Below are 27,815 nucleotides of genomic sequence, written 5' to 3'. Positions count from 1 at the left end.
TTCGGCAAAAAATCATTTTTTCGAGTTTTTCCGCTCGGGGGGCGCGCGAAAAACCTTGAATTTTTGAATCTTGCAAAATTTTAAAGTCGAAAATTTTTCGGCAAAAAATCATTTTTTTCGATTTTTTCCGCTCGGGGGGCGCGCGAAAAACCTTGATTTTTTTGAATCTTGCAAAATTTTAAAGTCGAAAATTTTTCGGCAAAAAATCATTTTTTTCGATTTTTTCCGCTCGGGGGGCGCGCGAAAAACCTTGAATTTTTTGAATCTTGCAAAATTTTAAACTCGAAAATTTTTCGGCAAAAAAACCTTTTTTTGATTTTTTCCGCTCGGGGGGCGCGCGAAAAACCTTGAATTTTTTGAATCTTGCAAAATTTTAAACTCGAAAATTTTTCGGCAAAAAATCATTTTTTCGATTTTTTCCGCTCGGGGGGCGCGCGAAAAACCTAGAATTTTTTGAATCTTGCAAAATTTTAAACTCGAAAATTTTTCGGCAAAAAAACCTTTTTTTGATTTTTTCCGCTCGGGGGGCGCGCGAAAAACCTTGAATTTTTTGAATCTTGCAAAATTTTAAACTCGAAAATTTTTCGGCAAAAAAACCTTTTTTTGATTTTTTCCGCTCGGGGAGCGCGCGAAAAACCTTGAATTTTTTGAATCTTGCAAAATTTTAAACTCGAAAATTTTTCGGCAAAAAATCATTTTTTCGATTTTTTCCGCTCGGGGGGCGCGCGAAAAACCTAGAATTTTTTGAATCTTGCAAAATTTTAAACTCGAAAATTTTTCGGCAAAAAAACCTTTTTTTGATTTTTTCCGCTCGGGGGGCGCGCGAAAAACCTAGAATTTTTTGAATCTTGCAAAATTTTAAACTCGAAAATTTTTCGGCAAAAAATCATTTTTTTCGATTTTTTCCGCTCGGGGGGCGCGCGAAAAACCTTGAATTTTTTGAATCTTGCAAAATTTTAAAGTCGAAAATTTTTCGGCAAAAAATAATTTTTTTCGATTTTTTCCGCTCGGGGGGCGCGCGAAAAACCTTGAATTTTTTGAATCTTGCAAAATTTTAAACTCGAAAGTTTTTCGGCAAAAAAACCTTTTTTTGATTTTTTCCGCTCTGGGGGCGCGAAAAACCTTGAATTTTTTGAATCTTGCAAAATTTTAAACTCGAAAATTTTTCGGCAAAAAATCATTTTTTCGATTTTTTCCGCTCGGGGGGCGCGCGAAAAACTTAGAATTTTTTGAATCTTGCAAAATTTTAAACTCGAAAATTTTTCGGCAAAAAAACCTTTTTTTGATTTTTTCCGCTCGGGGGGCGCGCGAAAAACCTTGAATTTTTTGAATCTTGCAAAATTTTAAACTCGAAAATTTTTCGGCAAAAAATCATTTTTTTCGATTTTTTCCGCTCGGGGGGCGCGCGAAAAACCTAGAATTTTTTGAATCTTGCAAAATTTTAAACTCGAAAATTTTTCGGCAAAAAATCATTTTTTCGATTTTTTCCGCTCGGGGGGCGCGCGAAAAACCTTGAATTTTTGAATCTTGCAAAATTTTAAAGTCGAAAATTTTTCGGCAAAAAATCATTTTTTTCGATTTTTTCCGCTCGGGGGGCGCGCGAAAAACCTTGAATTTTTTGAATCTTGCAAAATTTTAAAGTCGAAAATTTTTCGGCAAAAAATCATTTTTTCGATTTTTTCCGCTCGGGGGGCGCGCGAAAAACCTAGAATTTTTTGAATCTTGCAAAATTTTAAACTCGAAAATTTTTCGGCAAAAAAACCTTTTTTTGATTTTTTCCGCTCGGGGGGCGCGCGAAAAACCTTGAATTTTTGAATCTTGCAAAATTTTAAAGTCGAAAATTTTTCGGCAAAAAATCATTTTTTTCGACTTTTTCCGCTCGGGGGGCGCGCGAAAAACCTTGAATTTTTTGAATCTTGCAAAATTTTAAAGTCGAAAATTTTTCGGCAAAAAATCATTTTTTTCGATTTTTTCCGCTCGGGGGGCGCGCGAAAAACCTTGAATTTTTTGAATCTTGCAAAATTTTAAACTCGAAAATTTTTCGGCAAAAAAACCTTTTTTTGATTTTTTCCGCTCGGGGGGCGCGCGAAAAACCTTGAATTTTTTGAATCTTGCAAAATTTTAAACTCGAAAATTTTTCGGCAAAAAATCATTTTTTCGATTTTTTCCGCTCGGGGGGCGCGCGAAAAACCTAGAATTTTTTGAATCTTGCAAAATTTTAAACTCGAAAATTTTTCGGCAAAAAAACCTTTTTTTGATTTTTTCCGCTCGGGGGGCACGCGAAAAACCTAGAATTTTTTGAATCTTGCAAAATTTTAAACTCGAAAATTTTTCGGCAAAAAATCATTTTTTTCGATTTTTTCCGCTCGGGGGGCGCGCGAAAAACCTTGAATTTTTTGAATCTTGCAAAATTTTAAACTCGAAAATTTTTCGGCAAAAAATAATTTTTTTCGATTTTTTCCGCTCGGGGGGCGCGCGAAAAACCTTGAATTTTTTGAATCTTGCAAAATTTTAAACTCGAAAGTTTTTCGGCAAAAAAACCTTTTTTTGATTTTTTCCGCTCGGGGGGCGCGAAAAACCTTGAATTTTTTGAATCTTGCAAAATTTTAAACTCGAAAATTTTTCGGCAAAAAATCATTTTTTCGATTTTTTCCGCTCGGGGGGCGCGCGAAAAACTTAGAATTTTTTGAATCTTGCAAAATTTTAAACTCGAAAATTTTTCGGCAAAAAAACCTTTTTTTGATTTTTTCCGCTCGGGGGGCGCGCGAAAAACCTTGAATTTTTTGAATCTTGCAAAATTTTAAACTCGAAAATTTTTCGGCAAAAAATCATTTTTTTCGATTTTTTCCGCTCGGGGGGGCGCGCGAAAAACCTAGAATTTTTTGAATCTTGCAAAATTTTAAACTCGAAAATTTTTCGGCAAAAAATCATTTTTTCGATTTTTTCCGCTCGGGGGGCGCGCGAAAAACCTTGAATTTTTGAATCTTGCAAAATTTTAAAGTCGAAAATTTTTCGGCAAAAAATCATTTTTTTCGATTTTTTCCGCTCGGGGGGCGCGCGAAAAACCTTAAATTTTTTGAATCTTGCAAAATTTTAAAGTCGAAAATTTTTCGGCAAAAAATCATTTTTTCGATTTTTTCCGCTCGGGGGGCGCGCGAAAAACCTAGAATTTTTTGAATCTTGCAAAATTTTAAACTCGAAAATTTTTCGGCAAAAAATCATTTTTTCGATTTTTTCCGCTCGGGGGGCGCGCGAAAAACCTTGAATTTTTTTAATCTTGCAAAATTTTAAACTCGAAAATTTTTCGGCAAAAAATCATTTTTTTCGATTTTTTCCGCTCGGGGGGCGCGCGAAAAACCTAGAATTTTTTGAATCTTGCAAAATTTTAAACTCGAAAATTTTTCGGCAAAAAATCATTTTTTCGATTTTTTCCGCTCGGGGGGCGCGCGAAAAACCTTGAATTTTTTAATCTTGCAAAATTTTAAAGTCGAAAATTTTTCGGCAAAAAAACATTTTTTTCGATTTTTTCCGCTCGGGGGGCGCGCAAAAAACCTTGAATTTTTTGAATCTTGCAAAATTTTAAAGTCGAAAATTTTTCGGCAAAAAAACCTTTTTTTGATTTTTTCCGCTCGGGGGGCGCGCGAAAAACCTTGAATTTTTTGAATCTTGCAAAATTTTAAACTCGAAAATTTTTCGGCAAAAAAACCTTTTTTTGATTTTTTCCGCTCGGGGGGCGCGCGAAAAACCTTGAATTTTTTGAATCTTGCAAAATTTTAAACTCGAAAATTTTTCGGCAAAAAAACCTTTTTTTGATTTTTTCCGCTCGGGGGGCGCGCGAAAAACCTTGAATTTTTTGAATCTTGCAAAATTTTAAACTCGAAAATTTTTCGGCAAAAAATCATTTTTTCGATTTTTTCCGCTCGGGGGGCGCGCGAAAAACCTAGAATTTTTTGAATCTTGCAAAATTTTAAACTCGAAAATTTTTCGGCAAAAAAACCTTTTTTTGATTTTTTCCGCTCGGGGGGCGCGCGAAAAACCTTGAATTTTTTGAATCTTGCAAAATTTTAAACTCGAAAATTTTTCGGCAAAAAAACCTTTTTTTGATTTTTTCCGCTCGGGGGGCGCGCGAAAAACCTTGAATTTTTTGAATCTTGCAAAATTTTAAACTCGAAAATTTTTCGGCAAAAAATCATTTTTTCGATTTTTTCCGCTCGGGGGGCGCGCGAAAAACCTAGAATTTTTTGAATCTTGCAAAATTTTAAACTCGAAAATTTTTCGGCAAAAAAACCTTTTTTGGATTTTTTCCGCTCGGGGGGCGCGCGAAAAACCTAGAATTTTTTGAATCTTGCAAAATTTTAATTTCGAAAATTTTTCGGCAAAAAATCATTTTTTTCGATTTTTTCCGCTCGGGGGGCGCGCGAAAAACCTTGAATTTTTTGAATCTTGCAAAATTTTAAAGTCGAAAATTTTTCGGCAAAAAATAATTTTTTTCGATTTTTTCCGCTCGGGGGGCGCGCGAAAAACCTTGAATTTTTTGAATCTTGCAAAATTTTAAACTCGAAAGTTTTTCGGCAAAAAAACCTTTTTTTGATTTTTTCCGCTCGGGGGGCGCGAAAAACCTTGAATTTTTTGAATCTTGCAAAATTTTAAACTCGAAAATTTTTCGGCAAAAAATCATTTTTTCGATTTTTTCCGCTCGGGGGGCGCGCGAAAAACTTAGAATTTTTTGAATCTTGCAAAATTTTAAACTCGAAAAATTTTCGGCAAAAAAACCTTTTTTTGATTTTTTCCGCTCGGGGGGCGCGCGAAAAACCTTGAATTTTTTGAATCTTGCAAAATTTTAAAGTCGAAAATTTTTCGGCAAAAAATCGTTTTTTTCGATTTTTTCCGCTCGGGGGGCGCGCGAAAAACCTTGAATTTTTTTAATCTTGCAAAATTTTAAACTCGAAAATTTTTCGGCAAAAAAACCTTTTTTTGATTTTTTCCGCTCGGGGGGCGCGCGAAAAACCTTGAATTTTTTGAATCTTGCAAAATTTTAAACTCGAAAATTTTTCGGCAAAAAATCATTTTTTCGATTTTTTCCGCTCGGGGGGCGCGCGAAAAACCTAGAATTTTTTGAATCTTGCAAAATTTTAAACTCGAAAATTTTTCGGCAAAAAAACCTTTTTTTGATTTTTTCCGCTCGGGGGGCGCGCGAAAAACCTTGAATTTTTTGAATCTTGCAAAATTTTAAACTCGAAAATTTTTCGGCAAAAAATCATTTTTTTCGATTTTTTCCGCTCGGGGGGCGCGCGAAAAACCTTGAATTTTTTGAATCTTGCAAAATTTTAAAGTCGAAAATTTTTCGGCAAAAAATAATTTTTTTCGATTTTTTCCGCTCGGGGGGCGCGCGAAAAACCTTGAATTTTTTGAATCTTGCAAAATTTTAAACTCGAAAGTTTTTCGGCAAAAAAACCTTTTTTTGATTTTTTCCGCTCGGGGGGCGCGAAAAACCTTGAATTTTTTGAATCTTGCAAAATTTTAAACTCGAAAATTTTTCGGCAAAAAATCATTTTTTCGATTTTTTCCGCTCGGGGGGCGCGCGAAAAACTTAGAATTTTTTGAATCTTGCAAAATTTTAAACTCGAAAATTTTTCGGCAAAAAAACCTTTTTTTGATTTTTTCCGCTCGGGGGGCGCGCGAAAAACCTTGAATTTTTTGAATCTTGCAAAATTTTAAACTCGAAAATTTTTCGGCAAAAAATCATTTTTTTCGATTTTTTCCGCTCGGGGGGCGCGCGAAAAACCTAGAATTTTTTGAATCTTGCAAAATTTTAAACTCGAAAATTTTTCGGCAAAAAATCATTTTTTCGATTTTTTCCGCTCGGGGGGCGCGCGAAAAACCTTGAATTTTTGAATCTTGCAAAATTTTAAAGTCGAAAATTTTTCGGCAAAAAATCATTTTTTTCGATTTTTTCCGCTCGGGGGGCGCGCGAAAAACCTTGAATTTTTTGAATCTTGCAAAATTTTAAAGTCGAAAATTTTTCGGCAAAAAATCATTTTTTCGATTTTTTCCGCTCGGGGGGCGCGCGAAAAACCTAGAATTTTTTGAATCTTGCAAAATTTTAAACTCGAAAATTTTTCGGCAAAAAATCATTTTTTCGATTTTTTCCGCTCGGGGGGCGCGCGAAAAACCTTGAATTTTTTTAATCTTGCAAAATTTTAAACTCGAAAATTTTTCGACAAAAAATCATTTTTTTCGATTTTTTCCGCTCGGGGGGCGCGCGAAAAACCTAGAATTTTTTGAATCTTGCAAAATTTTAAACTCGAAAATTTTTCGGCAAAAAATCATTTTTTCGATTTTTTCCGCTCGGGGGGCGCGCGAAAAACCTTGAATTTTTGAATCTTGCAAAATTTTAAAGTCGAAAATATTTCGGCAAAAAAACATTTTTTTCGATTTTTTCCGCTCGGGGGGCGCGCAAAAAACCTTGAATTTTTTGAATCTTGCAAAATTTTAAAGTCGAAAATTTTTCGGCAAAAAAACCTTTTTTTGATTTTTTCCGCTCGGGGGGCGCGCGAAAAACCTTGAATTTTTTGAATCTTGCAAAATTTTAAACTCGAAAATTTTTCGGCAAAAAAACCTTTTTTTGATTTTTTCCGCTCGGGGGGCGCGCGAAAAACCTTGAATTTTTTGAATCTTGCAAAATTTTAAACTCGAAAATTTTTCGGCAAAAAATCATTTTTTCGATTTTTTCCGCTCGGGGGGCGCGCGAAAAACCTAGAATTTTTTGAATCTTGCAAAATTTTAAACTCGAAAATTTTTCGGCAAAAAAACCTTTTTTTGATTTTTTCCGCTCGGGGGGCGCGCGAAAAACCTTGAATTTTTTGAATCTTGCAAAATTTTAAACTCGAAAATTTTTCGGCAAAAAATCATTTTTTTTCGATTTTTTCCGCTCGGGGGGCGCGCGAAAAACCTTGAATTTTTTGAATCTTGCAAAATTTTAAACTCGAAAATTTTTCGGCAAAAAATCATTTTTTTCGATTTTTTCCGCTCGGGGGGCGCGCGAAAAACCTTGAATTTTTTGAATCTTGCAAAATTTTAAACTCGAAAATTTTTCGGCAAAAAATCATTTTTTCGATTTTTTCCGCTCGGGGGGCGCGCGAAAAACCTTGAATTTTTGAATCTTGCAAAATTTTAAAGTCGAAAATTTTTCGGCAAAAAATCATTTTTTTCGATTTTTTCCGCTCGGGGGGCGCGCGAAAAACCTTGAATTTTTTGAATCTTGCAAAATTTTAAAGTCGAAAATTTTTCGGCAAAAAATCATTTTTTTCGATTTTTTCCGCTCGGGGGGCGCGCGAAAAACCTTGAATTTTTTGAATCTTGCAAAATTTTAAACTCGAAAATTTTTCGGCAAAAAAACCTTTTTTTGATTTTTTCCGCTCGGGGGGCGCGCGAAAAACCTTGAATTTTTTGAATCTTGCAAAATTTTAAACTCGAAAATTTTTCGGCAAAAAATCATTTTTTCGATTTTTTCCGCTCGGGGGGCGCGCGAAAAACCTAGAATTTTTTGAATCTTGCAAAATTTTAAACTCGAAAATTTTTCGGCAAAAAAACCTTTTTTTGATTTTTTCCGCTCGGGGGGCGCGCGAAAAACCTTGAATTTTTTGAATCTTGCAAAATTTTAAACTCGAAAATTTTTCGGCAAAAAATCATTTTTTTCGATTTTTTCCGCTCGGGGGGCGCGCGAAAAACCTAGAATTTTTTGAATCTTGCAAAATTTTAAAGTCGAAAATTTTTCGGCAAAAAATAATTTTTTTCGATTTTTTCCGCTCGGGGGGCGCGCGAAAAACCTTGAATTTTTTGAATCTTGCAAAATTTTAAACTCGAAAATTTTTCGGCAAAAAATCATTTTTTTCGATTTTTTCCGCTCGGGGGGCGCGCGAAAAACCTAGAATTTTTTGAATCTTGCAAAATTTTAAACTCGAAAATTTTTCGGCAAAAAAACCTTTTTTTGATTTTTTCCGCTCGGGGGGCGCGCGAAAAACCTTGAATTTTTTGAATCTTGCAAAATTTTAAACTCGAAAATTTTTCGGCAAAAAATCATTTTTATCGATTTTTTCCGCTCGGGGGGCGCGCGAAAAACCTAGAATTTTTTGAATCTTGCAAAATTTTAAACTCGAAAATTTTTCGGCAAAAAATCCTTTTTTTGATTTTTTCCGCTCGGGGGGCGCGCGAAAAACCTTGAATTTTTTGAATCTTGCAAAATTTTAAACTCGAAAATTTTTCGGCAAAAAATCATTTTTTTTCGATTTTTTCCGCTCGGGGGGCGCGCGAAAAACCTTGAATTTTTTGAATCTTGCAAAATTTTAAACTCGAAAATTTTTCGGCAAAAAATCATTTTTTCGATTTTTTCCGCTCGGGGGGCGCGCGAAAAACCATGAATTTTTGAATCTTGCAAAATTTTAAAGTCGAAAATTTTTCGGCAAAAAATCTTTTTTTTTCGATTTTTTCCGCTCGGGGGGCGCGCGAAAAACCTTGAATTTTTTGAATCTTGCAAAATTTTAAAGTCGAAAATTTTTCGGCAAAAAATCATTTTTTTCGATTTTTTCCGCTCGGGGGGCGCGCGAAAAACCTTGAATTTTTTGAATCTTGCAAAATTTTAAACTCGAAAATTTTTCGGCAAAAAAACCTTTTTTTGATTTTTTCCGCTCGGGGGGCGCGCGAAAAACCTTGAATTTTTTGAATCTTGCAAAATTTTAAACTCGAAAATTTTTCGGCAAAAAATCATTTTTTCGATTTTTTCCGCTCGGGGGGCGCGCGAAAAACCTAGAATTTTTTGAATCTTGCAAAATTTTAAACTCGAAAATTTTTCGGCAAAAAAACCTTTTTTTGATTTTTTCCGCTCGGGGGGCGCGCGAAAAACCTTGAATTTTTTGAATCTTGCAAAATTTTAAACTCGAAAATTTTTCGGCAAAAAATCATTTTTTTCGATTTTTTCCGCTCGGGGGGCGCGCGAAAAACCTAGAATTTTTTGAATCTTGCAAAATTTTAAACTCGAAAATTTTTCGGCAAAAAATCATTTTTTTCGATTTTTTCCGCTCGGGGGGCGCGCGAAAAACCTTGAATTTTTTGAATCTTGCAAAATTTTAAAGTCGAAAATTTTTCGGCAAAAAATCATTTTTTTCGATTTTTTCCGCTCGGGGGGCGCGCGAAAAACCTTGAATTTTTTTAATCTTGCAAAATTTTAAACTCGAAAATTTTTCGGCAAAAAAACCTTTTTTTGATTTTTTCCGCTCGGGGGGCGCGCGAAAAACCTTGAATTTTTTTAATCTTGCAAAATTTTAAACTCGAAAATTTTTCGGCAAAAAAACCTTTTTTTCGATTTTTTCCGCTCGGGGGGCGCGCGAAAAACCTTGAATTTTTTGAATCTTGCAAAATTTTAAACTCGAAAATTTTTCGGCAAAAAATCATTTTTTTCGATTTTTTCCGCTCGGGGGGCGCGCGAAAAACCTAGAATTTTTTGAATCTTGCAAAATTTTAAACTCGAAAATTTTTCGGCAAAAAAACCTTTTTTTGATTTTTTCCGCTCGGGGGGCGCGCGAAAAACCTTGAATTTTTTGAATCTTGCAAAATTTTAAACTCGAAAATTTTTCGGCAAAAAATCATTTTTTTCGATTTTTTCCGCTCGGGGGGCGCGCGAAAAACCTAGAATTTTTTGAATCTTGCAAAATTTTAAACTCGAAAATTTTTCGGCAAAAAATCATTTTTTCGATTTTTTCCGCTCGGGGGGCGCGCGAAAAACCTTGAATTTTTGAATCTTGCAAAATTTTAAAGTCGAAAATTTTTCGGCAAAAAATCATTTTTTTCGATTTTTTCCGCTCGGGGGGCGCGCGAAAAACCTTGAATTTTTTGAATCTTGCAAAATTTTAAACTCGAAAATTTTTCGGCAAAAAATCATTTTTTCGATTTTTTCCGCTCGAGGGGCGCGCGAAAAACCTAGAATTTTTTGAATCTTGCAAAATTTTAAACTCGAAAATTTTTCGGCAAAAAATCATTTTTTTCGATTTTTTCCGCTCGGGGGGCGCGCGAAAAACCTTGAATTTTTTGAATCTTGCAAAATTTTAAAGTCGAAAATTTTTCGGCAAAAAATCATTTTTTTCGATTTTTTCCGCTCGGGGGGCGCGCGAAAAACCTTGAATTTTTTGAATCTTGCAAAATTTTAAACTCGAAAATTTTTCGGCAAAAAAACCTTTTTTTGATTTTTTCGCTCGGGGGGCGCGCGAAAAACCTAGAATTTTTTGAATCTTGCAAAATTTTAAACTCGAAAATTTTTCGGCAAAAAAACCTTTTTTTGATTTTTTCCGCTCGGGGGGCGCGCGAAAAACCTTGAATTTTTTGAATCTTGCAAAATTTTAAACTCGAAAATTTTTCGGCAAAAAATCATTTTTTTCGATTTTTTCCACTCGGGGGGCGCGCGAAAAACCTAGAATTTTTTGAATCTTGCAAAATTTTAAACTCGAAAATTTTTCGGCAAAAAATCATTTTTTCGATTTTTTCCGCTCGGGGGGCGCGCGAAAAACCTAGAATTTTTTGAATCTTGCAAAATTTTAAACTCGAAAATTTTTCGGCAAAAAAACCTTTTTTTGATTTTTTCCGCTCGGGGGGCGCGCGAAAAACCTTGAATTTTTTGAATCTTGCAAAATTTTAAACTCGAAAATTTTTCGGCAAAAAATCATTTTTTTTCGATTTTTTCCGCTCGGGGGGCGCGCGAAAAACCTAGAATTTTTTGAATCTTGCAAAATTTTAAACTCGAAAATTTTTCGGCAAAAAATCATTTTTTTCGATTTTTTCCGCTCGGGGGGCGCGCGAAAAACCTTGAATTTTTTGAATCTTGCAAAATTTTAAAGTCGAAAATTTTTCGGCAAAAAATCATTTTTTTCGATTTTTTCCGCTTGGGGGGCGCGCGAAAAACCTTGAATTTTTTTAATCTTGCAAAATTTTAAACTCGAAAATTTTTCGGCAAAAAAACCTTTTTTTGATTTTTTCCGCTCGGGGGGCGCGCGAAAAACCTTGAATTTTTTGAATCTTGCAAAATTTTAAACTCGAAAATTTTTCGGCAAAAAATCATTTTTTCGATTTTTTCCGCTCGGGGGGCGCGCGAAAAACCTAGAATTTTTTGAATCTTGCAAAATTTTAAACTCGAAAATTTTTCGGCAAAAAAACCTTTTTTTGATTTTTTCCGCTCGGGGGGCGCGCGAAAAACCTTGAATTTTTTGAATCTTGCAAAATTTTAAACTCGAAAATTTTTCGGCAAAAAATCATTTTTTTCGATTTTTTCCGCTCGGGGGGCGCGCGAAAAACCTAGAATTTTTTGAATCTTGCAAAATTTTAAACTCGAAAATTTTTCGGCAAAAAATCATTTTTTCGATTTTTTCCGCTCGGGGGGCGCGCGAAAAACCTTGAATTTTTGAATCTTGCAAAATTTTAAAGTCGAAAATTTTTCGGCAAAAAATCATTTTTTTCGATTTTTTCCGCTCGGGGGGCGCGCGAAAAACCTTGAATTTTTTGAATCTTGCAAAGTTTTAAACTCGAAAATTTTTCGGCAAAAAATCATTTTTTCGATTTTTTCCGCTCGGGGGGCGCGCGAAAAACCTAGAATTTTTTGAATCTTGCAAAATTTTAAACTCGAAAATTTTTCGGCAAAAAATCATTTTTTTCGATTTTTTCCGCTCGGGGGGCGCGCGAAAAACCTTGAATTTTTTGAATCTTGCAAAATTTTAAAGTCGAAAATTTTTCGGCAAAAAATCATTTTTTTCGATTTTTTCCGCTCGGGGGGCGCGCGAAAAACCTTGAATTTTTTGAATCTTGCAAAATTTTAAACTCGAAAATTTTTCGGCAAAAAATCATTTTTTTCGATTTTTTCCGCTCGGGGGGCGCGCGAAAAACCTAGAATTTTTTTAATCTTGCAAAATTTTAAACTCGAAAATTTTTCGGCAAAAAATCATTTTTTCGATTTTTTCCGCTCGGGGGGTGCGCGAAAAACCTAGAATTTTTTGAATCTTGCAAAATTTTAAACTCGAAAATTTTTCGGCAAAAAAACCTTTTTTTGATTTTTTCCGCTCGGGGGGCGCGCGAAAAACCTTGAATTTTTTGAATCTTGCAAAATTTTAAACTCGAAAATTTTTCGGCAAAAAATCATTTTTTTTCGATTTTTTCCGCTCGGGGGGCGCGCGAAAAACCTTGAATTTTTTGAATCTTGCAAAATTTTAAACTCGAAAATTTTTCGGCAAAAAATCATTTTTTCGATTTTTTCCGCTCGAGGGGCGCGCGAAAAACCTTGAATTTTTGAATCTTGCAAAATTTTAAAGTCGAAAATTTTTCGGCAAAAAATCATTTTTTTCGATTTTTTCCGCTCGGGGGGCGCGCGAAAAACCTTGAATTTTTTGAATCTTGCAAAATTTTAAACTCGAAAATTTTTCGGCAAAAAATCATTTTTTTCGATTTTTTCCGCTCGGGGGGCGCGCGAAAAACCTAGAATTTTTTTAATCTTGCAAAATTTTAAACTCGAAAATTTTTCGGCAAAAAATCATTTTTTCGATTTTTTCCGCTCGAGGGGCGCGCGAAAAACCTTGAATTTTTGAATCTTGCAAAATTTTAAAGTCGAAAATTTTTCGGCAAAAAATCATTTTTTTCGATTTTTTCCGCTCGGGGGGCGCGCGAAAAACCTTGAATTTTTTGAATCTTGCAAAATTTTAAACTCGAAAATTTTTCGGCAAAAAATCATTTTTTCGATTTTTTCCGCTCGGGGGGTGCGCGAAAAACCTAGAATTTTTTTAATCTTGCAAAATTTTAAACTCGAAAATTTTTCGGCAAAAAAACCTTTTTTTGATTTTTTCCGCTCGGGGGGCGCGCGAAAAACCTTGAATTTTTTGAATCTTGCAAAATTTTAAACTCGAAAATTTTTCGGCAAAAAATCATTTTTTTTCGATTTTTTCCGCTCGGGGGGCGCGCGAAAAACCTTGAATTTTTTGAATCTTGCAAAATTTTAAACTCGAAAATTTTTCGGCAAAAAATCATTTTTTCGATTTTTTCCGCTCGAGGGGCGCGCGAAAAACCTTGAATTTTTGAATCTTGCAAAATTTTAAAGTCGAAAATTTTTCGGCAAAAAATCATTTTTTTCGATTTTTTCCGCTCGGGGGGCGCGCGAAAAACCTTGAATTTTTTGAATCTTGCAAAATTTTAAACTCGAAAATTTTTCGGCAAAAAATCATTTTTTTCGATTTTTTCCGCTCGGGGGGCGCGCGAAAAACCTAGAATTTTTTTAATCTTGCAAAATTTTAAACTCGAAAATTTTTCGGAAAAAAATCATTTTTTCGATTTTTTCCGCTCGGGGGGTGCGCGAAAAACCTAGAATTTTTTGAATCTTGCAAAATTTTAAACTCGAAAATTTTTCGGCAAAAAAACCTTTTTTTGATTTTTTCCGCTCGGGGGGCGCGCGAAAAACCTTGAATTTTTTGAATCTTGCAAAATTTTAAACTCGAAAATTTTTCGGCAAAAAATCATTTTTTTCGATTTTTTCCGCTCGGGGGGCGCGCGAAAAACCTAGAATTTTTTTAATCTTGCAAAATTTTAAACTCGAAAATTTTTCGGCAAAAAATCATTTTTTCGATTTTTTCCGCTCGGGGGGTGCGCGAAAAACCTAGAATTTTTTGAATCTTGCAAAATTTTAAACTCGAAAATTTTTCGGCAAAAAAACCTTTTTTTGATTTTTTCCGCTCGGGGGGCGCGCGAAAAACCTTGAATTTTTTGAATCTTGCAAAATTTTAAACTCGAAAATTTTTCGGCAAAAAATCATTTTTTTTCGATTTTTTCCGCTCGGGGGGCGCGCGAAAAACCTTGAATTTTTTGAATCTTGCAAAATTTTAAACTCGAAAATTTTTCGGCAAAAAATCATTTTTTCGATTTTTTCCGCTCGAGGGGCGCGCGAAAAACCTTGAATTTTTGAATCTTGCAAAATTTTAAAGTCGAAAATTTTTCGGCAAAAAATCATTTTTTTCGATTTTTTCCGCTCGGGGGGCGCGCGAAAAACCTTGAATTTTTTGAATCTTGCAAAATTTTAAACTCGAAAATTTTTCGGCAAAAAATCATTTTTTTCGATTTTTTCCGCTCGGGGGGCGCGCGAAAAACCTAGAATTTTTTTAATCTTGCAAAATTTTAAACTCGAAAATTTTTCGGCAAAAAATCATTTTTTCGATTTTTTCCGCTCGAGGGGCGCGCGAAAAACCTTGAATTTTTGAATCTTGCAAAATTTTAAAGTCGAAAATTTTTCGGCAAAAAATCATTTTTTTCGATTTTTTCCGCTCGGGGGGCGCGCGAAAAACCTTGAATTTTTTGAATCTTGCAAAATTTTAAACTCGAAAATTTTTCGGCAAAAAATCATTTTTTCGATTTTTTCCGCTCGGGGGGTGCGCGAAAAACCTAGAATTTTTTGAATCTTGCAAAATTTTAAACTCGAAAATTTTTCGGCAAAAAAACCTTTTTTTGATTTTTTCCGCTCGGGGGGCGCGCGAAAAACCTTGAATTTTTTGAATCTTGCAAAATTTTAAACTCGAAAATTTTTCGGCAAAAAATCATTTTTTTTCGATTTTTTCCGCTCGGGGGGCGCGCGAAAAACCTTGAATTTTTTGAATCTTGCAAAATTTTAAACTCGAAAATTTTTCGGCAAAAAATCATTTTTTCGATTTTTTCCGCTCGAGGGGCGCGCGAAAAACCTTGAATTTTTGAATCTTGCAAAATTTTAAAGTCGAAAATTTTTCGGCAAAAAATCATTTTTTTCGATTTTTTCCGTTCGGGGGGCGCGCGAAAAACCTTGAATTTTTTGAATCTTGCAAAATTTTAAACTCGAAAATTTTTCGGCAAAAAATCATTTTTTTCGATTTTTTCCGCTCGGGGGGCGCGCGAAAAACCTAGAATTTTTTTAATCTTGCAAAATTTTAAACTCGAAAATTTTTCGGCAAAAAATCATTTTTTCGATTTTTTCCGCTCGGGGGGTGCGCGAAAAACCTAGAATTTTTTGAATCTTGCAAAATTTTAAACTCGAAAATTTTTCGGCAAAAAAACCTTTTTTTGATTTTTTCCGCTCGGGGGGCGCGCGAAAAACCTTGAATTTTTTGAATCTTGCAAAATTTTAAACTCGAGAATTTTTCGGCAAAAAATCATTTTTTTCGATTTTTTCCGCTCGGGGGGCGCGCGAAAAACCTAGAATTTTTTGAATCTTGCAAAATTTTAAACTCGAAAATTTTTCGGCAAAAAATCATTTTTTCGATTTTTTCCGCTCGGGGGGTGCGCGAAAAACCTAGAATTTTTTGAATCTTGCAAAATTTTAAACTCGAAAATTTTTCGGCAAAAAAACCTTTTTTTGATTTTTTCCGCTCGGGGGGCGCGCGAAAAACCTTGAATTTTTTGAATCTTGCAAAATTTTAAACTCGAAAATTTTTCGGCAAAAAATCATTTTTTTTCGATTTTTTCCGCTCGGGGGGCGCGCGAAAAACCTAGAATTTTTTGAATCTTGCAAAATTTTAAACTCGAAAATTTTTCGGCAAAAAAACCTTTTTTTGATTTTTTCCGCTCGGGGGGCGCGCGAAAAACCTTGAATTTTTTGAATCTTGCAAAATTTTAAACTCGAAAATTTTTCGGCAAAAAATCATTTTTTTCGATTTTTTCCGCTCGGGGGGCGCGCGAAAAACCTAGAATTTTTTTAATCTTGCAAAATTTTAAACTCGAAAATTTTTCGGCAAAAAATCATTTTTTCGATTTTTTCCGCTCGGGGGGTGCGCGAAAAACCTAGAATTTTTTGAATCTTGCAAAATTTTAAACTCGAAAATTTTTCGGCAAAAAAACCTTTTTTTGATTTTTTCCGCTCGGGGGGCGCGCGAAAAACCTTGAATTTTTTGAATCTTGCAAAATTTTAAACTCGAAAATTTTTCGGCAAAAAATCATTTTTTTTCGATTTTTTCCGCTCGGGGGGCGCGCGAAAAACCTTGAATTTTTTGAATCTTGCAAAATTTTAAACTCGAAAATTTTTCGGCAAAAAATCATTTTTTCGATTTTTTCCGCTCGAGGGGCGCGCGAAAAACCTTGAATTTTTGAATCTTGCAAAATTTTAAAGTCGAAAATTTTTCGGCAAAAAATCATTTTTTTCGATTTTTTCCGCTCGGGGGGCGCGCGAAAAACCTTGAATTTTTTGAATCTTGCAAAATTTTAAAGTCGAAAATTTTTCGGCAAAAAATCATTTTTTTCGATTTTTTCCGCTCGGGGGGCGCGCAAAAAACCTTGAATTTTTTGAATCTTGCAAAATTTTAAACTCGAAAATTTTTCGGCAAAAAAACCTTTTTTTGATTTTTTCCGCTCGGGGGGCGCGCGAAAAACCTTGAATTTTTTGAATCTTGCAAAATTTTAAACTCGAAAATTTTTCGGCAAAAAATCATTTTTTCGATTTTTTCCGCTCGGGGGGCGCGCGAAAAACCTAGAATTTTTTGAATCTTGCAAAATTTTAAACTCGAAAATTTTTCGGCAAAAAAACCTTTTTTTGATTTTTTCCGCTCGGGGGGCGCGCGAAAAACCTTGAATTTTTTGAATCTTGCAAAATTTTAAACTCGAAAATTTTTCGGCAAAAAATCATTTTTTTCGATTTTTTCCGCTCGGGGGGCGCGCGAAAAACCTTGAATTTTTTGAATCTTGCAAAATTTTAAAGTCGAAAATTTTTCGGCAAAAAATCATTTTTTTCGATTTTTTCCGCTCGGGGGGCGCGCGAAAAACCTTGAATTTTTTGAATCTTGCAAAATTTTAAAGTCGAAAATTTTTCGGCAAAAAATCATTTTTTTCGATTTTTTCCGCTCGGGGGGCGCGCGAAAAACCTTGAATTTTTTGAATCTTGCAAAATTTTAAACTCGAAAATTTTTCGGCAAAAAAACCTTTTTTTGATTTTTTCCGCTCGGGGGGCGCGCGAAAAACCTTGAATTTTTTGAATCTTGCAAAATTTTAAACTCGAAAATTTTTCGGCAAAAAATCATTTTTTCGATTTTTTCCGCTCGGGGGGCGCGCGAAAAACCTAGAATTTTTTGAATCTTGCAAAATTTTAAACTCGAAAATTTTTCGGCAAAAAAACCTTTTTTTGATTTTTTCCGCTCGGGGGGCGCGCGAAAAACCTTGAATTTTTTGAATCTTGCAAAATTTTAAACTCGAAAATTTTTCGGCAAAAAATCATTTTTTTCGATTTTTTCCGCTCGGGGGGCGCGCGAAAAACCTAGAATTTTTTGAATCTTGCAAAATTATAAACTCGAGAATTTTTCGGCAAAAAATCATTTTTTCGATTTTTTCCGCTCGGGGGGCGCGCGAAAAACCTTGAATTTTTTGAATCTTGCAAAATTTTAAACTCGAAAATTTTTCGGCAAAAAATCATTTTTTCGATTTTTTCCGCTCGGGGGGCGCGCGAAAAACCTTGAATTTTTTGAATCTTGCAAAATTTTAAAGTCGAAAATTTTTCGGCAAAAAATCATTTTTTCGATTTTTTCCGCTCGGGGGGCGCGCGAAAAACCTAGAATTTTTTGAATCTTGCAAAATTTTAAACTCGAAAATTTTTCGGCAAAAAAACCTTTTTTTGATTTTTTCCGCTCGGGGGGCGCGCGAAAAACCTTGAATTTTTTGAATCTTGCAAAATTTTAAACTCGAAAATTTTTCGGCAAAAAATCATTTTTTTCGATTTTTTCCGCTCGGGGGGCGCGCGAAAAACCTAGAACTTTTTGAATTTTGCAAAATTTTAAACTCGAAAATTTTTCGGCAAAAAATCATTTTTTTCGATTTTTTCCGCTCGGGGGGCGCGCGAAAAACCTTGAATTTTTGAATCTTGCAAAATTTTAAAGTCGAAAATTTTTCGGCAAAAAATCATTTTTTTCGATTTTTTCCGCTCGGGGGGCGCGCGAAAAACCTTGAATTTTTTGAATCTTGCAAAATTTTAAACTCGAAAATTTTTCGGCAAAAAAACCTTTTTTTGATTTTTTCCGCTCGGGGGGCGCGCGAAAAACCTTGAATTTTTTGAAGCTTGCAAAATTTTAAACTCGAAAATTTTTCGGCAAAAAAACCTTTTTTTGATTTTTTCCGCTCGGGGGGCGCGCGAAAAACCTTGAATTTTTTGAATCTTGCAAAATTTTAAACTCGAAAATTTTTCGGCAAAAAATCATTTTTTCGATTTTTTCCGCTCGGGGGGCGCGCGAAAAACCTAGAATTTTTTGAATCTTGCAAAATTTTAAACTCGAAAATTTTTCGGCAAAAAAACCTTTTTTTGATTTTTTCCGCTCGGGGGGCGCGCGAAAAACCTTGAATTTTTTGAATCTTGCAAAATTTTAAACTCGAAAATTTTTCGGCAAAAAATCATTTTTTTCGATTTTTTCCGCTCGGGGGGCGCGCGAAAAACCTAGAATTTTTTGAATCTTGCAAAATTTTAATCTCGAAAATTTTTCGGCAAAAAATCATTTTTTTCGATTTTTTCCGCTCGGGGGGCGCGCGAAAAACCTTGAATTTTTTGAATCTTGCAAAATTTGAAACTCGAAAATTTTTCGGCAAAAAATCATTTTTTCCATTTTTTCCGCTCGGGGGGCGCGCGAAAAACCTTGAATTTTTATATCTTGCAAAATTTTAAAGTCGAAAATTTTTCGGCAAAAAATCATTTTTTTCGATTTTTTCCGCTCGGGGGGCGCGCGAAAAATCTTGAATTTTTTGAATCTTGCAAAATTTTAAAGTCGAAAATTTTTCGGCAAAAAATCATTTTTTTCGATTTTTTCCGCTCGGGGGGCGCGCGAAAAACCTTGAATTTTTTGAATCTTGCAAAATTTTAAACTCGAAAATTTTTCGGCAAAAAATCATTTTTTCGATTTTTTCCGCTCGGGGGGCGCGCGAAAAACCTAGAATTTTTTGAATCTTGCAAAATTTTAAACTCGAAAATTTTTCGGCAAAAAAACCTTTTTTTGATTTTTTCCGCTCGGGGGGCGCGCGAAAAACCTTGAATTTTTTGAATCTTGCAAAATTTTAAAGTCGAAAATTTTTCGGCAAAAAATCATTTTTTTCGATTTTTTCCGCTCGGGGGGCGCGCGAAAAACCTTGAATTTTTTTAATCTTGCAAAATTTTAAACTCGAAAATTTTTCGGCAAAAAAACCTTTTTTTGATTTTTTCCGCTCGGGGGGCGCGCGAAAAACCTTGAATTTTTTGAATCTTGCAAAATTTTAAACTCGAAAATTTTTCGGCAAAAAATCATTTTTTCGATTTTTTCTGCTCGGGGGGCGCGCGAAAAACCTAGAATTTTTTGAATCTTGCAAAATTTTAAACTCGAAAATTTTTCGGCAAAAAAACCTTTTTTTGATTTTTTCCGCTCGGGGGGCGCGCGAAAAACCTTGAATATTTTGAATCTTGCAAAATTTTAAACTCGAAAATTTTTCGGCAAAAAATCATTTTTTTCGATTTTTTCCGCTCGGGGGGCGCGCGAAAAACCTAGAATTTTTTTAATCTTGCAAAATTTTAAACTCGAAAATTTTTCGGCAAAAAATCATTTTTTTCGATTTTTTCCGCTCGGGGGGCGCGCGAAAAACCTTGAATTTTTTGAATCTTGCAAAATTTTAAACTCGAAAATTTTTCGGCAAAAAATCATTTTTTCGATTTTTTCCGCTCGGGGGGCGCGCGAAAAACCTTGAATTTTTGAATCTTGCAAAATTTTAAAGTCGAAAATTTTTCGGCAAAAAATCATTTTTTTCGATTTTTTCCGCTCGGGGGGCGCGCGAAAAACCTTGAATTTTTTGAATCTTGCAAAATTTTAAAGTCGAAAAGTTTTCGGCAAAAAATCATTTTTTTCGATTTTTTCCGCTCGGGGGGCGCGCGAAAAACCTTGAATTTTTTGAATCTTGCAAAATTTTAAACTCGAAAATTTTTCGGCAAAAAAACCTTTTTTTGATTTTTTCCGCTCGGGGGGCGCGTGAAAAACCTTGAATTTTTTGAATCTTGCAAAATTTTAAACTCGAAAATTTTTCGGCAAAAAATCATTTTTTCGATTTTTTCCGCTCGGGGGGCGCGCGAAAAACCTAGAATTTTTTGAATCTTGCAAAATTTTAAACTCGAAAATTTTTCGGCAAAAAAACCTTTTTTTGATTTTTTCCGCTCGGGGGGCGCGCGAAAAACCTTGAATTTTTTGAATCTTGCAAAATTTTAAACTCGATAATTTTTCGGCAAAAAATCATTTTTTTCGATTTTTTCCGCTCGGGGGGCGCGCGAAAAACCTAGAATTTTTTGAATCTTGCAAAATTTTAAACTCGAAAATTTTTCGGCAAAAAATCATTTTTTTCGATTTTTTCCGCTCGGGGGGCGCGCGAAAAACCTTGAATTTTTTGAATCTTGCAAAATTTTAAAGTCGAAAATTTTTCGGCAAAAAATCATTTTTTCGATTTTTTCCGCTCGGGGGGCGCGAGTTAACGCCGTCTCTTGCCAGACGTCGTAGTTAGCTTTTTGGGTGTCACCTGAATCAGTAGCGGCATCGAGTATCATCAACCGGCAACGAGGACGACCGATTCCCACAATGGAAGCGCTGAGTAGGCATTCCACGAGTCGGTAACATGTATGAATGTAAAAGGTGTGTTCTTTCTGAAGCAGGTTGAATAAAATCAGTCTTAGTTGAACAGTAGTCAGGTGTAGACCTTTTTTTAAAAGAAATCCCACTGGTAGAATTCTTAACTGGCGCCCGAGAATAGGGACCTCGTGAAAGTGGGAAAAGTATAAGTCTGTGGTGAAAAATCGTAAACAGTGCAAAGTGCAAAAATCCTCAAAGTGGAATATCACAATATTCCAAGTGTTGGTCCAAGGAGCCAAGCAATATCACAACCTGGTTCAACGAGCCATCATCACGAAGACGAAAGCGGAGATTAGGACACCGAAGCCAACCGGCTCAATCGCTACTAGGGACCTTAGTAGCAGCGACGCAAACGACGGGCAAAAAGGAGAATCCCATCATAGCTGCCTGGTTTCCCCCCACGAGCGAAGGTCACCCCGAAGCTTACCCACAAAGTCCAGCAGGAATGCTTAGCACCTACTTGTAAGTAAACTAAACTCATTCCCCCCCGTGTAAAAAAATTAACTAATTAATAGACACCGAAACGTCGGAATAAATAAACGTCGTTTATAAAAATTAATTGGAGTGATTTGCCGTAAATAAAACACTAAAACATACAGTCGACATCTTCAAAATCAATATTAACTAATTAGTTTAAAGAAAGTGAAGTGTGTGAAAACTAATCATGGCAAACCCACCAGCCGCTCTGACCACCCAACAGTTTATTGATCTGGGTAAAGTTCCCGATTTTGTTCGGGACGTAAAACCATTCACCGGCAATCCGACTAAACTTATCGATTGGATCACCGATGTCGAATCAATCTTTAGGACTTATCGGGAAAATGGTGCGACTGCCGCACAAATCAATATTTTAGAAAGAACGATTCGTAGGAAAGTCGAAGGTGAGGCTGCAGATATTTTAAATTCGAATAATATTACTGCGAATTGGCCCGATATTAAAAATTCTCTGATTTTATATTACAAAGATCAGAGAGATATTAAAACTCTCGATTATCAGCTGACGTCAATTAAGAAGTCAGCTAATGAAGATTTGAATAGTTATTATAGCCGGGTCAATGAACTCCTTTCATTATCCATAGCGCAAATTAAAACAGATGATACAATGAGACTCAATGCCAACGCACACATAAGCTATTTTCGGGAAAAAGCTCTTGATGCTTTTATCAGGGGACTGGAAAAACCTCTCAACATATTGCTCAAAAGTTCAAACCCAGCAACACTTAGTCAAGCGTACAACTTTTGTATAGAATATCATAATTTGGATATCAGATCCGCACCATTCAGAAATGAATTAGGTGGGCAACCAGTTCCAAAACCCCGTGCTCTTCCAGAAATTCCACCAAAAGTACAGATCCAACCAAAGTTATTTTTTCCACCTCCTATTCCTCCAAGGAGACAATCTATGAATCCATTTCAAAATAATTTGCAGCATACTCGAGGTTTCCCATTCCAACATCAATTGCAAAATAACCCATTTGGCTCACACCCGCAAAATAATCCATTCAGACAGAATCCATTCCAAAACAATCGTCAAAATAATCCCTTTGGGCAAAATCCATTTCAAAACAACGCATCTTATAGACCAGAACCCATGGAAGTTGACCCCAGTCAACAAACGCGAGCCCTCAATTACGGTAATCGACCGATGATGAATATGAAACGCCCGCACCCTCCTTCAACACAACAAAACAATTTTAAAAGACAAGCGCACCCGCTTGCAGTCGTTAGCCCCTATCCCGAATATTATGATGAAGATTACAATTATGGATATGATAGTCAGTACTGGGAGAACAGTTACTACGATGACTCATACCAAGAATTTGATCAACTAGCACCTGAAACAGGAAAACAGAACAATCAATCTGAGGTTGCCAATCCTGAGCCACAGGAGGCAAATTTTTTAGAATGGCTCCCGAGTTGGTAATTCCAACTCTGCCATATATTAATCTTAAAACAAATATAGGAGATTTCCCCTTCCTAATCGATACCGGTGCCAACATAAACCTTATTCATCCAATGTTAGCATATAATTATTCACTTTCTAAACCGTACTGCTTTACAGCAAATAACATAGGAAGTGCTAATGGCAAATTCAATGCGGACACAGCGATTGATATTAATTTTTTCCAGCCCAGGATAAATTACATTGCTCAGTTTCTACTACACGACTTTCACCCATTTTTTTATGGGATAATTGGAACTGGAATTCTATGCTCCTTAAATGCACAAATAGATTTTTCTAAGAACATGTTGCAGCTGAGTAAAGGAAACCAAACAATAAATATCCCGCTCCAGCAATACTATCCCGAACAAAGCGCCCCTACAAAAACAACAAACAGTATATCTCAACCGACGGTACCTCATAAAACAAACATAGTACCTCGGCAAAATAACACCGAGCAAACGTTTCTCACGTCTCATCTTTCACCCAACGAAAAAAATAAACTTTTAGAAGTGCTACAGCGACATAGAGAAGCATTCCATAAACCGGATCAAAAATTAACTTGCAGCACGATAGTGGAATGTGCAATTAACACTGTTGATGATATTCCAATTCATCAAAAGGTTTATCCATACCCTGCTGCCTATACGGAAGAGGTGAACAAGCAAATCGAAAAGCTTTTGCAGGATGGAATTATACGGCCTTCGAGATCAGCATGGACATCGCCTGTTTGGATTGTTCCAAAAAAATCTGACGCCTCAGGCGAAAGAAAATTTCGGATGGTAGTAGATTACCGAAAGTTAAATGAAAAAACAATTTCGGACAGGTATCCTATGCCTGAAATAAATTATGTTATTGATCAGTTGAAAGGCCAAAAGTACTTTATAACTCTCGACTTAGCGTCTGGTTTTCACCAGATAAAAATGAAGAAGAGTGACGTCGAGAAAACAGCATTCTCGATAAATAATGGCAAATACGAGTTCACTCGTATGCCATTTGGCCTTAAAAATGCTCCTGCAATATTTCAACGAGCAATCGATGACGTTTTGAGGAAGCATATTGGTAAAATATGTTACGTCTACATTGATGACGTTATCATTTTTGGCAGAACACTCGAAGAAGCACTTAATAACTTGGAAATAATTTTGAAAACTCTGAACGATGCCAATTTAAAAATTCAATTGGATAAGTCTGAGTTCCTACGCAATGAAATTGAATTTCTCGGATACGTGATAACGTCCGATGGAATTAAGCCGAACATTAAGAAAATTGAGATTATCGAAAACTACCCAGAACCGTCATCAATCAAGGAGCTGAGATCATTCTTAGGAATGATGGGGTATTACAGACGGTTTGTTAAGGACTTTGCAAAGATAGCAAAACCCCTTACAAACCTTCTGAGAGGGGAAGGATGTACATCAAATAAAAAAATTAAACTAAACGAGGCAGAGAAGTTTTGTTTTAGGAAGATGAGAAAAATTATCACATCATCTGACGTTTTAATTTACCCTGACTTCAATAAACCGTTTTTACTCACGACAGATGCCTCCGACTATGCTATCGGAGCTGTCTTATCACAAGGTGATATAGGTAAAGATAAGCCGATTCACTTCGCCTCAAGAACTCTTTCCAAAACAGAAGAAGGGTCCTCCGTTCCGGAAAAAGAAATGTTAGCCATCTATTGGGCCCTACAAACTTTTCGAAACTATTTATATGGTTCAAAATTCACTATCCTCACAGATCACCAACCATTAACTTTCTCACTTTCTCCGAAAAACACCAACGCAAAGCTAAAGCGTTGGAAGGCATATCTAGAAGAGCATGACTATTCCATCCAATATAAACCAGGTAAGAGTAACGTAGTCGCGGATGCCCTGAGCCGGATAGTTTGTTCAATGACTGGTACGCAGCATTCAGCGGATAACAGCCAACATTTTTATATAAAATCTGTTGATGTGCCAATCAATGTATTTAGACATCAAGTAATTTTAAACCAAGGACCGGATCAAGTGACAATAGAAAAACCATTTGAAAATTTTACTAGAATCAATGTATTTATCAAAGATATTAATGAAAATTCACTTTTGCAGGTTCTGAAAAATCATTTTGACACCAGTAAGTTAAACGGACTTTTAACAACGGAAGAAATCATGGGTAAATTACAAGAAGTATATAGAAAGCATTTCGGAAACCAAAATATGTTAAAAATCCGTTTTTCGCAAAAACAACTTCACGACATCCAGGAGGAGGACAAACAATGGAACGTTATAAAAAAGGAACATTGTCGTGCACACCAGGGTGCAAAAGAAAATAAGTGGCAAATTTTGAGGAGGTTTTATTTCCCAAAGCTTTCTCAAAAATTGCATGAATTCGTAACAAATTGTCAATTATGCCACGAAAACAAATATGATCGAAACCCTATCCACTTTCCTTTACAAAAAACTCCCATACCAAATCAACCATTTCAAATAGCTCATATAGACATTCTTTTCATAGACAATCTCCAGTATTTAACGTATGTCGATAAATTTTCAAAATATGCTCAAGCTTATTTAATCCAGTCTCGAGCTGCAGTAGACCTCGTGCCTGCTGTAAAAGAGGTGTTATCCAAATTCAAATTTCCCGAAACTTTGGTTATGGATCAAGAAAAATCGTTTATGACAGGGGATCTAGTACACTTCTATAACACCAATCAAATAACGCCTTATATTGTGGCAACTGGGCGAAGCGAAATGAATGGCGTTGTAGAACGGTTCCATTCCACGATTTTGGAAATTTATCGAATCACGAAGAGAGAAAATCCGACAAAACCACCTGAACAATTAATGGAAATTTCAATAGTCAAGTATAACCACACTATCCACTCTTCCACTAAATATACCCCATACGAAATCGTTATACCAAGCTCACAGAGTTCACACATAATCGAGACTGTTTATAAAAATTTATTGACGAAACAAACGAAAGACTTAAAATACCATAATCGTAAGACAAAACATAAACACATCATAGAAGGGACAAATGCTTTCGAAAAGACTAGACGTAGAGTTAAAACGGTACCTAGGTACAAGAAAATTAAGATAGACAAAGTTAATAAGAGTACTGTTAAAACAACTGACGGCAGACGTATTCACAAAAACGACATAAAAATAAGGAAATTTTAGACGAGACTTATAAAAACCTTATTTTACTCTTTCAGATTCCTGACACTTACGGTGCAGACATGGACATTCGACATAAAAAGACTGGACCAACCAATTTTTGTGTACGAGATAGGAACAGCAAGGATACAACATCAATCCATATATTACATACACCATTTTAACATAGAAGCAATACGTACCCATGTGTTTGAGTGAAAACTCACCGCTCAATAGTGGTAGTATAGGGATAGAGATTGACACACTAGCCGACGGGAATTAAGACCACCGAAAGAGATCTAAAAGAGCTTTCGGGAGATATAAGCTCTGTTCAGCAGAGCGTAAAAACACTCAGGTTAAAAGTTATGCTTATTTCCTCTCTCGTTTAGTTTACCACTACAAACTATTTTGATATTGGTGTAGGATGAAAAGATAGATTTTCATTATTATTCTGTTCTCCCGTTCGCAACACTGTAGCTAGATAGGAAGCAACACAGTCCAAACGAAACCACCGCCGTGTAAACATCGCGACAATAAAACCCCCCGCTAATCGAATCGAAATAAAGTTGGTGTTTTTTGAGTTAAGTTAAATCGCCGCGAATTCTAATTTAGTTCCGAAAAAGTGTTCCGGTCCCAAAACATTTGGTCCTTCGAACCGGATGACCGTCCGGAAAAGTGGTTCCGGAACATAATTGGACATTGAGTTAAGTGAAGAACGCCGATCGGCGGAGCAAAGTGTGAACCATTTTCTGTTCACGAAATCGCCATCGCAGTTGAACTCTATGCAAGTGAAGTGATTGTTATTGCGAACAATAAAAGTAGGCTTGGCTTGGATGCAACTAAGTGCATCGGACTCCAGTGTCAGCCATTGCAATTTCGGACAATAAGTGCGCAAAGAATCCTTGAAGAATACTGACCAGCAACAAGGCAGAGAACAGCTGATCGGCCAGCAACCCAGCTGATTTACAACCAGCAAACGACGCAACGTCTGAAGGAGCAGTTTTTTGGAATATTACAGCAGGAAGTATTCAAAGGCTTGGTGCATGAGGCCAAAGTGCAAATTTAATAAAGAAATTAAATTGTGAATTGATCTTTAGTTGCATGAAGTGTGTGCCCTGTCCGTTTAACTAAACATTGGTCTTGGTAATCTATTGGCATTTTTACTTTGCTTTCTACACTGGTTGTGCCCACTCGCTGCTGTCAATATCGGGTTGCTAGTCTCACAAATTCGCGTCGCGATCGGATGGAACGTAGAGTTGATCAAATTTAAGTGCAAATACCCTAAGTCAGAAGCACATAAGGTGCATGTCAGAGCACATTAAGGTGCAAGTCAGAAGCACATTAAGGTGCAAGTCAGTAGCACAGAAGGTGCAAGTCAGATATTTTGGTCAGAATTATTCGATACTGGACGGATTGGGTCCAAGGTGTTGGAATTTGTCGGAAAATCACAAGTTTGTTCAAGAATTTATGATTGTGTCAGAATTTGAACCTGAATTGAAGTTTGAGTCGGAAACTTATCAGAATTAAGTCTGAATGGTCAGAAATTAAGTTTAAGTCGGAGATCTAATCAGAATTAAGTCTGAATCAGTTTGTGTCGGAATTCTTAAGTGAATATTTTCGGAATCTGGTCTGAAACTTGTTAGAAATTGAGTCAGTTTACAAGCCGTCTGAAAAATTGTCAAATATTAAGCCTGTGTCAGAAACAAAGCGTCAGTTTAAGAACTTGTCTGAAGGTACAAGTTTGAATTCGTCAGAAATTCGAAGCCTGAGTCAGCAACTATTAATTCTGTATTGGACGAATTGGGTCCAAAGGTGTCTAATTTGTCAGAAATTGAAAATCGTTCGATATTTTGTCAGAATTTAAGAATCAACTCCTGAACTTCAACAGTTATTACGCCTCCGTCAGTTTTTTGTGTCAGAATTTCGTCAGTTTTGGGCAAATTTGGTCCAAGTTTGTCAGATATTTTGGAAATTGGAAACTATTCTCTACATTTGCCCACACTTGGGTTGAATCGCTGCTTTTTCAGCTCTGAAAGGTCAGAGTGTTTGAATTTAAGTTAGAAGTGGACAAAGTTTCCGGTCAGA

The 27,815-nt window shown here is 35.8% G+C and overlaps 1 protein-coding gene across 1 annotated transcript; it reads left to right on the top strand.

Moving 5' to 3' along the window:
- Positions 1 to 21,312: 21,312 nt before the first annotated feature.
- LOC129759815 (uncharacterized) lies at positions 21,313 to 24,415 on the top strand. The gene is made up of 3 exons (XM_055757346.1): positions 21,313 to 21,529; positions 24,133 to 24,259; positions 24,331 to 24,415. The coding sequence occupies exons 1-3, from the start codon at positions 21,313 to 21,315 to the stop codon at positions 24,413 to 24,415; spliced, it is 429 nt and encodes a 142-aa protein (XP_055613321.1).
- The last annotated feature ends 3,400 nt before the right edge of the window (positions 24,416 to 27,815 follow it).

This window comes from Uranotaenia lowii, unplaced genomic scaffold, assembly GCF_029784155.1.
Source record: "Uranotaenia lowii strain MFRU-FL unplaced genomic scaffold, ASM2978415v1 HiC_scaffold_28, whole genome shotgun sequence".
Classification (NCBI taxonomy): domain Eukaryota; kingdom Metazoa; phylum Arthropoda; class Insecta; order Diptera; family Culicidae; genus Uranotaenia; species Uranotaenia lowii.
This window is presented reverse-complemented; position numbering and strand designations above follow the sequence as displayed.